The sequence below is a fragment of the Hippocampus bargibanti genome, linkage group LG09 (assembly GCF_051943395.1).
Source record: "Hippocampus bargibanti isolate YZ-2025 linkage group LG09, ASM5194339v1, whole genome shotgun sequence".
NCBI lineage: Eukaryota > Metazoa > Chordata > Actinopteri > Syngnathiformes > Syngnathidae > Hippocampus > Hippocampus bargibanti.
This window is the reverse complement of record NC_142742.1, coordinates 20,595,536-20,608,787: the sequence shown is the minus strand read 5'-3', so window position 1 is coordinate 20,608,787 and position 13,252 is coordinate 20,595,536. Positions and strand designations below refer to the sequence as shown.

The following is a 13,252-nucleotide window of genomic DNA, read 5'->3' as shown; positions in this document are numbered from 1 at the left end:
CAGCCCGGATCATCACAAAAAAACCCTCATTTCACCACATCACTCCTGTCCTCCAACAGCTCCACTGGCTCCCTGGTAAACTCCGTATTGAATTCAAGATACTTCTGTTTACATTTAAAGCCATCCATAACCTTGCTCCCCCCTATCTGTCTGACCTAATTCAAATCTCCGTTCCTTCTCGGGCCCTCAGATCGTCTTCCTCCCTCCACCTCTACATGCCCCCTGCCCGTCTCACAACGATGGGGTGCAGAGCTTTCAGCCGCTGCGCTCCTAAACTCTGGAACTCACTTCCACCCAACATCCGCAACATTGACTCCCTTCCTACTTTCAAATCTCACCTGAAAACCCATCTGTTTAAACTTGCTTTCATGGTCTAATTTATTCTGCTGTTTTATTATTTATTGTTTTATGCATGATTTTACTGTTTTGTGTGTTGTCTTTGTTGTAAAGTGTCCTTGAGTGTTCAGAAAGGCGCTTGTAAATGAAATGTATTATTATTATTATTATTATTATTATTATTATTATTATTATTATTATTATTATTATTATTATTATCTGTGTTTCCTCTGTTCCTCAGAAAAACTATGTGTCTGATATGTCAGGCACTGATGATGAGGACGATAAAGTTATGACAAAATCTACTCCTACATCAACATCATCGCCACAATCATCTGGTATGTTTATGACTTGAATTTTTTTAGGTCAACATGTTTTGTTCAATGCCTTCCCGAAAATGTAGACCATTGGTGTCATACATGTCAGTATATATTAATGTTGACAGGAAGAAAATAATTGTAAATTCAGAATACCTGTGAATTTCTCCACTGTTAGTCTAATAAAGGGTAATGTAATGTAATGTAATGTAATGTGACCTAATCTAATCTTGCACAATGAGAGTGGGAGGAGGGACAAGCAGTCACTGATGCTGAGACAGCAATGTACCCACACGAAATCCAGTTGTGTTTGCTGTCGGGTATATTACAGACGGTACACATATGTTGTGTTTTATTTGTATTTACAATAATAATAATAATAATAATAATAATAATAATAATAATAATAATAATAATAATAATAAAGGGCGGCCCGGTAGACGAGTGGTTAGCACACCAGCTTCACAGTGCAGAGGTCGCCGGTTCGCGTCCCGGTCCGGCCTCCCTGTGTGGAGCTTGCATGTTCTCCCCGGACCCGCGTGGGTTTTCTCCGGGTCCTCCGGTTTCCTCCCACACTCCAAAAACATTCATGGCAGGCAGATTGACCACTCCAAATTGTCCCTGCGTGTGAGAGTGTCTGTTGTATGTCTTTGTGTGCCCTGAGATTGGCTGGCAACCAATTCAGCGTGTCCTCCGCCCGAAGACAGCTGAGATAGGCTCCAGTAACCCCCGCGAGCCTAATGAGGAATAAGCGGTACGGAAAATGAGATGAGATGAGATGAGATGAGATGAGATGAGATGAGATGATAATAATAATAATAATTATTATTATTATTATTATTATTATTATTATTATTATTATTATTAAAATGAAAGTAAAAAAAGTGGACAGAAGAAGAAATCCACGCTGTGGAGAAAACCTTGATGGACTCCATCAGGTCTCTCAAGGTTCCAGGCAAAGACGAATACATGAACTGCATTAAGGATTCACCAGAAGAATTGAAAGGGAGAACTTGGAAGCGAGTTAAATATTTAGTGAAAAAACGCATTTATAAATTAATGAGAATGTCCGCAAAACGCAGTTAAGGTTAGGTTAGAAACTAAGGAAAGGTTAGGTTTGGCAGCTGGAACAATGTATTGTTTTTATGGATTGAATTGGATTGAATTGGATTGGATTGGATTGGATTGGATTGGATTGGATTGGATTGGATTTGCCTTTATTAGTCTCACAGTGGAGAAATTTACATTTCACAGCAGCAATTATGAAAGGAATCAAAGTAGAAAAACAAAATACAGGAGATGCTGGAAAGGCAGCCACTCTAGCAGCGCCGACTTGAAGTCAATGACCAAAAAAATTAAATAACAAATAACATGACAACACAAAAACACAGAGAGACATCCATTCTTAAGCACTCTCTGTACCCTCTTTGTTACATAAAGCAGTTCCAGATGAAAGAGGAAAGGATCAGAATGTCCTTTTCAGCAGTGGATCAGGGACATCATGGTGGAATGTATGTTATATGTGTTGTTTCTGGCACATTTCAATACAACACAGAGACAATAGCTTTTATTTCAACATATTGAGTGTTTTTTTTTCTTGATTATTTGTCCACTAAACTTCTGGACACACCAATTTTGTCCAGCACTTTTATTTTTACACGCAGTTGTTAATATGTAAGTAATTTGTCTTTAGTTTCTTACCACAATGTCTTGAATGTTTGAAATTTCAGGTTGATGTATTTAAATTATTAAAAAGAGGCTGCCTTTGAAATTGGTACTTCAATCTATTTTATAATTGTCATGTTATTTGTTATTTATTTTTGTTGTTCTTTTGACTTCAAGACAGTGCCGTGAGACTGGCTGCCTTTCCAGCAGCTTCTGTATTTTGCTTTTATACTTTCATTTCTTTCATAACTTTGCTGTGAAATGTAAATTTCTCCACTGCAAAACTAATAAAGTCAAATCCAAACCAATAAATATGCGAGAAAAAGTATGTTTGTTCTCGCAACTTAGATTGAAAATTGAGAAAATGAAAACATTGTCATTTAGGTCCGATCTGCACAGGTTGTTAGTCAATATGTCATTAAAAGGCAAAAGATATTTTCCATAGATTAAACATACAAATCTAAAAACTACGTAAAAGCACACCAAGTGTTGGAACTCAGCGCATTTATGAAACAAAAAATTGCTGGCAGCACCAATGGGATGTAATTCACAGATAAATAATAACAAATTGCACATTGAAAAGTCCAATACTGGATGCAGTCAAACTTTTGGTTGTGACAGACCCTGGAAGACCTACATCTGGTGCTTGATTATTCTTTCGGATATCATGTCAGAAAGAAAATGGGAGGCGGCTTGGATCCAGTTGTGCATGTAAACAAAATATTTCACAATCTATGTGTTAAAAATTTAGAATTGTCAGAAAATATACGATCATGGCTCCTGCAAAACACAATTGCTGATATTACAGGCTTTAAATATTGTCTCTTGAAAAAAAATAGCGCCACCTGCTGGTAGTTTTGGTTTGACATGATTCGTTAAGTCCCCACGTAGTTGCGAAAAACCTGGAAAAAATCAAAACAAGAATTATGCCATTTTTGAGTGATTTCTGAGTGAGCACAGGCTAAAAAAATGTGGGTCCTAAAATCAATTTTTTATGAGTTTCATAAATATGTTTTTTTTTCATGTTTGAAATTGGTTTCCCACGGGTCAAAACTTTTGCACACCATGTCCCCACCATGTAGCATGTGTGTGTGCGTGTGTGTGTGTGTGGACATTTGCAACACTTGCCTCACCCGCAGAGCCATCAGAATCACTGGCGATCCCACCCATCCCTCCCACAGCCTCTTCAGCCTGCTGCCATCGGGTAGGAGACTGCGGAGTCTCCGAGCCAAGACCATCAGGCTCAAGGACAGTTTCTGCCACCAGGCAGTACACGCTACATGCTGTACTATCATCCTGAACTCTATTTTTTCTTTTCTGCACGACCTCATTTCAACCTTTTAGTTTTTTCCATTATTACACTACAGCACCTTACATACGACACTACCTCATTTTTACATTTACAATTTAAATGTAATGTATGTTGTCAATCGTCTGTCTTTTTTTCACCACATTACAAGTGCCTTGCACGCTGGGTCCGAGAGGACAGTAAGTTGATCTGTGCTGCATGTCATTCATATTCGCATATTTGACAATAAATCTGACTTTGACTTTTGACTTTCTTCTTCTTTTCCTTTCGGCTTTTCCCTTCAAGAGGTCGCCACAGCGAATCAGTGTCCTCCATCTTCAGAGGTTTGATTTGCATGTTTGTTTTGGCCAAGCTTTTACATCGGATGCCCTTCCTGACACAACCCTCTGTATTTATCCGGGCTTAGGACCGGCACAAGAAGACTTATGTCCCCTTGTGGCGACAGAACAAGCAACTCGCTCAGTAAAAGGCTCCCAAACACAAAATGGTCAGTGGCACAGCAACAATCAATAAAGCAAAAGTATACTCACCATTTGATAACAGTAATTTCAAAAGAAGTAGGAAAAATAGAACTGATTTAGCACCCCATTCTTTAGTTGTTTGAATTACGGTAGTTTTTGTTTGTAATGGAGTTACGATCATTTCTTTACATCCCAATCTGACGGGCAGAGGAAGCAGTCTCGTTATAAACAAATGCTTTTGCACTTAGGCATGTACAACTTTCAGTTTGTGTACAGACTATTTAAACACGTGAAAACTGGGGTTGAGCTCTTCAGCGCTTTCGCGATGCATTTGGGAGAATAAAGAGTCGAGAGGGTCCTCTTGTTTAGATCATACAAGTAGGATATTTATTTGCCGGAGCACAGAGAGCAACCGCTGCGCTCATCGTCGTACGAGAAGTCAAACACATAAACACAAACTGGCTTTGATCGCTGTCATGTCACGTGATGTCGTGTCGTGGCTGGGTTGCCAGATCAGCTCAGTATTAGAGCATTACACAAAATGAGGATACAATCTAAGTTTCTTAACACCCCCACTTATACTCAGTTTGCTGTAATGTAAACCAAGATAAATAGAACAATGTGACCTCTGTCTTACATTATTATTTGAAACATGCATATCAAAATTTAATTGACATTGAAAATTTAAATTGAATATTCACTTACAGGACAACAGACACCTCCGGAAAAATTACGTCCATAATTTGTAAAATCACTTCAAATGACTTCTACTGGCCGCATTTTAGAAAGATTCCACCGCAAATAGCTATATTTCACTTATTAAAACTCGCACTGAATTTTTATGAAGTCTTGTTTTCGAGTTCAAGTCAAAGTCAAAGTCAGCTTTATTGTCAAATATGCTAATATGCATGACATACAGCACAGATGAAATGAATGTCCTCTCGGACCCAGCATGCAAGGCACTAATGGTTGGCTAATGTGGCTAAAAAAGACATACAATTGACAAGACCATACATGTAATTTCCGAATGTAAAGTGAGGTCGTGTCATATGTAAAGTGAGGTAGTGATGTATGTAAAGTGAGGTAGTGACCTATGTAAAGTGTGGAAGTGACATATATAAAGTGACGTAATGTAGCAATGCAAAAACAAACAAGAAGAAAGGGTTGAAGTGGTTGAAGTGAGGTCTTAGAACAAAAAATAGAATTCAGGATGATAGTACAGCGTGTAGCATGTCCTCAGAGTTCGGGGAGTGTGGCAGTGGGAAGGGGCAGGCTGGGCAGGGCTGGGAGGGAGTTGAGTCTCTGGACTGCCTGGTGGCAGAAACTATCCTTGAGCCTGTTGGTCTTGGCTCGGAGACTCCGCAGTCTCCTACCCGATGGCAGCAGGCTGAAGAGGCTGTGGGAGGGGTGGGTGGGATCGCCAGCGATCCTGATGGCTCTGCGGGTGAGGCGGGTGTTGTAAATGTCCTGAAGGGGGGGAGAGAGACACAGATGATCTTCTCAGCTGTCCTAACGATGCGCTGCAGAGTCTTACAGCAGGACACGGTGCAGGCTCCGTACCACACGGTGATACAGCTGGTCAGGATTCTCTCGATAGTACCGCGGTAGAGGGAGGTCGTGATGGGGGTCGGGGCTCCAACTCTTTTTAGTTTGCGGAGGAAGTACAGGCGCTGGTGAGATTTCTTGGCCAGTGATGACGTGTTGTAACTCCAGGACAGGTCTTCGGATATGTGCACTCCCAGGAACTTGGTGCTGCTCACTCTCTCCACTGCAGCACCGTCAATGGTTAGTGGAGCATGCTGGGGTCGCACTATCCTAAAGTCCACAACAATCTCCTTCGTCTTCTCCACATTCAGACGGAGATTGTTGTCCTTGCACCACGTGGCAAGGCGGCTGACCTCGTCCCTGTAGGCTGTCTCCTCATCGTTGTTGATGAGGCCCACCACAGTTGTGTCATCCGCAAACTTTATGAAAAGGGTGGAGCTGGGTGATGATGGTGAACAGTCATGTGTGAGCAGAGTGAAGAGGAGGGGGCTCAGCACACACCCCTGGGGGGCCCCGGTGTTCAGCGTGATGGTGCTGGAGGTGTTGTTTCCAACTCTGACTGCCTGTGGTCTCCCCTTCAGGAAGTCCAACAGCCAGTTGAACAGGGAGGTGCTGATGCCCAGTTTGCTCAGTTTGTCGGTGAGCTATTGGGGGATGATGGTGTTGAATGCTGAGCTGAAGTCGATGAACAGCATTCTGATGTAAGAGTCTCTGTTCTCCAGGTGGGTGAGCACTGTGTGGAGAGCAGTGGAGATAGCATCATCGGTCAAGCGGTTGGGCCGATATGCAAACTGGAAAGGGTCATGGTTGGGGGGAGGGCAGCCTTGATGTGGTTCATAACTAGCCGCTCGAAGCACTTCATGAGGATGGGAGTGAGCGCGACTGGGCGGTAGTCGTTGTGGCAGGTGGGGGACGACTTCTTTGGGACCGGGATGATAGTGGTGGCTTTGAGGCACGTGGGCACAACAGCCTGGCTCAGAGAGGTGTTGAAGATGTCTGTGAAGACATCTGTGAGCTCATCCGCGCAGTCTCTCAGTACACGGCCATCGGGACCCGGGGCTTTGCGTGTGTTGGTCCCTCTGAGGGATCGCCTCACGCTGTCCTGAGACAGTGTCAGCACCTGGTCGCCGGGAGGTGGTGGGGTCTTCTGTGCTGGAGTGCTGTTGTCTGCCTCGAAGCGGGCGAAGAAGTCATTCAGTTGGTTCAGCAGAGTGGGGGAGTTCTCGCAGATCTGTGGAGAGGGCTTGTAGTCTGTGATGGTCTGTATCCCACGCCACAGTTTTCTGGTGTCTCTGCTGTCTCGGAAGTGGTTGTCGATCCTCCTGGAGTGCTGTCTCTTGGCCATCCTGATGCCACGTGACAGATTAGCCCTGGCTGTCCTCAGGCCCAGCTCATCGCCAGCTTTGTAGGCAGTGTTCCTAGCCCTAAGAAGCCTGTGGACTTCACCTGTCAGCCATGACTTCTGGTTGGCCCGGATGGTGACAGATCTGGTGACAGTCACGTCATCCATGCACTTCCTCATGTAGGAGGTAACAGAGTCTGTGTACTCTTGGAGGTTGGTGGTCTTGTTGTAGGTGGCCGCTTGTCTGAACATGTTCCAGTCAGTGTTGGAGAAGCAGTCTTTGAGTGCCTCTGACGACCCATCAGGCCACACCCTTATCTGCTTCTTGACTGGTTTGACGACTTTGACAAGTGGCCTGTATGCGGAAATTAACATGATAGTGGAATGGTCCGAAGCTCCTAGGTGGGGGAGGGGGTAGGCTTTGTAGGCTCCTTTGTGTGTGGTGAAAATATTGTCCTGAATGTTGTTACCTCTAGTTGGAAAATGAATGTGTCCATGGAGTTGTGGAAACACGCTTTTTGGGTTGGCATGGTTGAAATCGCCAGCCAGGATAAGGAAAGCATCTGGGTGGGCTGTCTGTTCCTCGCTGATGTGCTGGTAGAGTTCATTTAATGCCGCACTCCTGTTGTTAATTGAGCTCGGGGGGATGTAACCTGCTACCATCAGTATGGCACTAAATTCCCTCGGCAGGTAGAATGGCCGACATTTTATGACCATAAGCTCCATCAGTGGTGAGCAGTGTTTGCATACCACCACAGCGTTGCGGCACCAGGTGTCACTGATGTAAACACAGAGTGCCCCGCCGCGAGTCTTCCCCCCTCGACGAGCACTCTGTCTGCCTGGAAGCTAGTTAGCTGGGATAGCTGGATGGCACTGTCCGGTATGCTGTCGTTCAGCCATGTTTCCACAAACACAAGGGCACAACACTCACCCACGGTCTTGGAAGTTGAGCGGAGAAGTCTGATGTAGTCCATTTTATTGTCCAGCGAGCGTACATTGGCCAGCGTGATGGTAGGAATGGTTGGCCGGTGGGGGCTAGCCGCGAGCCTCGTGCACGCTTCCCCCTCTTCTGTTTCCTCATACAGCGCTTGTGGCGCCTCCACTCTGGGTTGGGTGCAGGAGTGGGGGTCGGTGGAGGAGTGGGGGTCAATGGACGAGCCGACTCCCTGAGCAATCCATACTGTCGGTCAGCCATGTTCTCTTTCAGCTGGTTTTGGTTTTAAAAATGAACTGCCGATGTCTAGCAGAACCTCACGGGAGTATGTACGCCGCGGTTGTAGCGAGGTAGACGGAGACGAACATTTACACCAGTGAGACAAACATAATAAACACGAAAAAAAACAATTTGCCGGGAGAGAGAGGAGCCGCTGCGTGTGCACGCGCCGCCATCTTGGAAAAAAAAATTGATGTAGATGCCGGAAGTGACATCACATTCGGTACGCCTCTGACCGAGAAAGTGACACACAATGCATTTTGGGTCCTTTTTTTCGTGTAGCTTATTGGCTAATATTAGCACCATAGGTATTTGGCGATTAGCACAGAATTTGCCTAAAGGACAAACAACACCTGCGGACACGTTGCGTCCATAATTTGTAAAATCACTTCAAATGACTTCTACTGACCGCATTTAATAAAGATTCAGCCATACATGGCTATATTTTACATCAGGGGTCGGGAACCTATTGCTCGCGAGCCATATATGGCTCTTTTGATAATTGCATACGGCTCGCCGATAAAACTAAATACATATTCTCGTTTTTTTCGCCGTTCATTTCCCGTTGGGGCTGCAGTTAGCGGAAAGCGCAATTTTGATTGGATGACACTGACCTAGGTTGGCCGAAAGCGCCATTTGGATTGGATGATACTGGCCGTCAAGTTGAAACAGGTAAACGCCCCTTTAAATGAGCCCAACGAGTGCACTTCAGCTTGAATGCAACGGAGGATTCATTCGCCTTTGTGCAGAGAAAAGGTTATGATTTTATTTTGCAATGAAACAATACCATCGATGAAACAGTCGTATGTCAGTGACATTTAACAAGCCCCATGTTAACGTTAGCATTAACATACTTCTGCGAGAAGTAGATTGCAGATAGCAAGTGCAGAAGCTTATGAGCCGTGTGCAGGCTAGCAAGCACTAACTTCGCCTCTTGACCGGCAAATTCAATTTCATTCCGATCGTTTGCCTGGATTTTTACCAATCACGAGGAACGGAAAACCATTCGTGGGAACGGTGAGTTATTTTAAATAATACATATTGATATTTTGTTGAAAAGTGGCGTGCCTGTTTGCGTGTGTGTGTGCGCGCGCGCGTGTGTTTGTATGTGGGCGCGCGTGTGCTTGTGGCTCTCACTGAAAACCATTTTTAAATATTTTACTTTTATGGCTCTCTTAGTCAAAAAGGTTCCCGACCCCTGTTTTACATTTTTAAACTGGCGCTGAATATTCATGAAGTCTTGGTTTCGAGTTGATGCCGATGCCAGAAGTAACGTCGCTGAGGGAACGCCCCTGACCAAAAAAGCGAAACACAGTGCATTTTGTAGACTTTGTTTTGTCTGAAAACACCGTGTTGATCGCGAAATTAGGAGGAAAATTACATAAATAAAATGATGGTGAAACGTTGTGTGGCAGCCAATTGCGGTCACACGCATAGAGTAGGTGTAAGTTTACACAAATTCCCAGGGACAAAGCAGCCATTTCCAACAGACCAGAGCAGTAGAGCACCAGCGGAGGCAAACGAGGAAGCTAACCAGAGTTAGCGATTCGGCGCTTGGATAGCGGAAGTTTGATGCATGTTTACTCATTTAGTCACACTCCATGCTAACTGTGAGCTCACCTGGTGAAAGAGAGCAATCACCATATTAGTGGAGCAAACCGATTTTCACCGTGTCATTTGTTACTCTGTAGCGCTGTGGGGCTTTCTCTCGTCTCAACATCTCTGATGCTGCTCAAATTGTGCCGCTGTCTCTTTTGTGTGTGTGCGTAAAACCCACCCCTCTGTCTTCTACCACGGAATTTAACCAATCACGGGCGGCTTTACGGCTCTTATAAGCAGTTCCATTTACTGGACAAAACGCCGCTTGTGCGCCATCTTCCTCGGGTGCGACATCGGAGTCCAGATCTTCACCAGTTTCATTGCTTGCAGACGGCTCAAATTGATACGGGCTTGTTTAATCGATCGCAAACATTTATGCTTTGCTCTTCAGAACTATTTGAATCATATTCATAACTGGATGAGTCACAAGAAAACATATCCGAATCTGAACTCTCTGAAGCCATTGTTTTGATTCTGGAGCAAGGCAGTTTGTGAAGGAGTATCCTGGCGTGACCTCACGAACAAGGGGGTGGGACTCTCTGAATCTCCCCAGTTTCGAGCTCATTTGTGGCAGTTTTGGGCAACAACAAAAAAGTAATTTGTATTGGTGTTTTGCATTTGACTAAAAATATCAGCCTGCGTGTTTTGGATATTTTAGATGCTATATAACGTTTTTCTGATGTCAGTTAGGAAACAAGAAAATGGTGTCGGTTGTCCTTTAACTTTATTTTTCTAACAAACATTTTTGCAACAGATGGACAGAAGAAATTTTGTTCTCTTATTGATTATGGCTATTAAAAAAAAGTAGAAAATCGCCATTGAAGAAAAAAGTGGAAGCACTCAGCACACAGATAAAACATGATTGCCCAATGTATTCATTCTACATGTGGGACAGACGGTCTTGATTTTATGACAAAGGATGCGAGTCAGATGAAAATTTACCAATCGGAAAATGAATGAATGAATGAATGAATGAATGAATGAATGATAATATCAATGTCCATAGACAACATTTTAATCAAGAGTCTGCAAGGTCTGTATTGAAACACACACACACAATCACCACACGCACACTCACCACACACACTTGCATACTCAAGCAAACACCTACAACCCCCCCCCCCCCCCCCCCCCCCCCCCCCACACACACACACACCAGTGACGTCCAGTCAGGGGAGGCAGTGAGGCTATGCCTCACCTGTCATCATGGAAATATCAAATGAAAAAATAAAGTAAACATTTTTATTTATTTAGTTATTGTACTTTAAAGTTCGTTTCCATTTAACAATTTTTTGATTGCTTCTCAAAATCGCTTAATTTTCACATTTACCGTTCAAATACTAAATAGAGACGAGCGATGAGGTAGCAGCCGGCTGAGCCTCACCATGGATTGCACAATGACTATGCTAACTGTGCTGGCTTGCTCTGCAGTGAGACCGCATTGCTGTCCCTCTGCATATTGCGATTAAAGTGTTCAAACACTTTTAGTATATGAACTACATTTCTACACTTGAGCTGGTGTATATAATGTACAGTCACTGTACATTATAAACACTGTACAACAGTGTATATTTTATTTTATTTTTATCAAAACTGTGTGCATAGGTGAGGCACACAGTTCTCCTGCCTTATGACAGCGGGCGCTGGTGATTCCAGAGATTCTTCTTGTGACTCCTTGCGGCTGCATAATAATAGAATTAGTGAGAGCAAGCAACAGTAAATAGTTAGCAAATTAAGTGCAACCATCCAGTCATTTTTTCGTGTTGCTTGGCCTTATTTTCAGAATGAAGGATTACATATCTAAATTGAAAGACTTTTCTAAACTGGACTTTCAATCGAAGCAGGAGATAATAATTAAAGGAAGACCAACACCGGACTGTATAGCTCACAAACGGTGAGGGGTGAATGTAAATCTCCTGGACAGCTTCTCAGCTTTTTGGCCAAGAAGGATCTCATTGAAACTAGTCGTGAGGCGACAAAGTTGCTCCAGCTCGTGCTTACTGTTCCATCTACTACAGCATCAGTGGAGCGGTCATTCTCAGCACTGAAAAGACTGAAAACATACAGTCGGAACAGGACTGATCAAGGACGACTTTCTTCACTGGCAGTGATCCCCATTGTGACAGAGACTTTTAAAACTAAAGAAAGATCAGGATGGCTTCTACAAAGAAGTTATCGATGCCTTTCTTCAGAAGTAGCGGCGTATTGACTTCATTTATAAGTAAAGGTAACACGATAATAACGTCTTTTATAATTCTTTTTTTCTATGCTAGTTTGCATACGGTATATAAAGAATGCTGACATGACATTTTAAACAAAACACGTTAACTGTTGCCAATCAAATGGTGAATAAGCTACTCTGTGGAGTTCATGTTTGTAAATATGACTGTGATGACGTCAGTGCCTCACCAGCCATGAACCTCACCGCACGTCACTGACACACACACACACGCGCGCGCGTACACACACACAAATTATTTTTAATAGAACTAATGCAACGTAATGATGCCACAAAAACATTAAAGGTTCAAGTTTTGTAGTTGAATCAAAACACTTGGTCTGTTGCTGATTAACGGCATGAAAGCACAATCAATGCCATGCTTATAGGACACCACTGAGATAAAAGTACATGTGAACTATATGCGCCCGTGTTACAGTGTTTCCCACTTAGACATAAAAACAAATACAGTATAGGAGGTATTTCATCACTGGTTGCTGTTGCCCTCGTCTGAGAGCAATAATCAAATGTGTGGTTCATCCCATCATTGGAAAAACTCACCGGCAACATTCCTACTGCTCACGCTGCTCCGTCTGAAGAAAAGAATGTTCTCCTTCTCCTCGCTCCTTAATTTTCCAAGTGTGTCCCCTCGGTTCTCCCGACACCGTACCAGAGTTGTTTTCTGCGAGTGCAGTAGACATCAACATGCATGGAAAGCCCATGACTCCTACTCCCTTTTCCTGTCAAGCTTTCCCCCTTGCGTCCCTCCCTCCCTCGCTCCCTTCCTACCTCTCTGTGACGATTGATCGTTCCAACATAGGGAAATTTCACATGGTCTGAAAAAATACTATTAGTTGAAGAAAACCAAATCATTGTATTCTTTTCTCATCGATTGAGGGCTTCGAGTGTTCTCAGTTTGAAGTAGGTCAACGTCCTGAATGCGTCACATCCCTCTCCTGCCTCATTCGACACATTGCAGTTTAAGGCTAATTTAAAACGTTCAAATAAATAAAATGTTACAAAGAAATGAAAACAATTTAAATACGCATTTGCGCGCACAAAAACACACGCGGACACACACGAATACACGCACACACAAATACACGCGCACACAAACACGCGCAAACACACGCGCGAACACGCGGGGACACACGGGGACACACGCACATCCTACTCCACTGGTGGTGGAGTATGGATTAATGTTTTTTGGACGTCATCAAATCCTCACAACATCGCGATGAGAATTA

The 13,252-nt window shown here is 43.6% G+C and overlaps 1 protein-coding gene across 6 annotated transcripts in view; it reads right to left on the bottom strand.

Annotated features, from left to right (window-relative positions):
* Nucleotides 1–13,252, bottom strand: part of LOC148893936 (apoptosis-stimulating of p53 protein 1-like) — a 130,191-nt gene extending 116,939 nt beyond the window's left edge. Inside the window, exons 1-2 of one of the 6 annotated variants that reach the window (XR_016116072.1) lie at nt 12,795–13,252; nt 12,567–12,687 (exon numbers count right to left, since the gene is read on the bottom strand). Coding sequence is in view for 1 of the 6 variants with exons in the window: in XM_089005106.1 (XP_088861232.1) it covers nt 12,567–12,575 (9 nt within the window). In the remaining 5 variants the exon portion in view is untranslated. The remainder of the gene's footprint in view (nt 1–12,566; nt 12,688–12,794) is intronic. The other 5 variants (XR_016116071.1, XR_016116074.1, XR_016116076.1 and 2 more) reach the window with 5 other exon arrangements.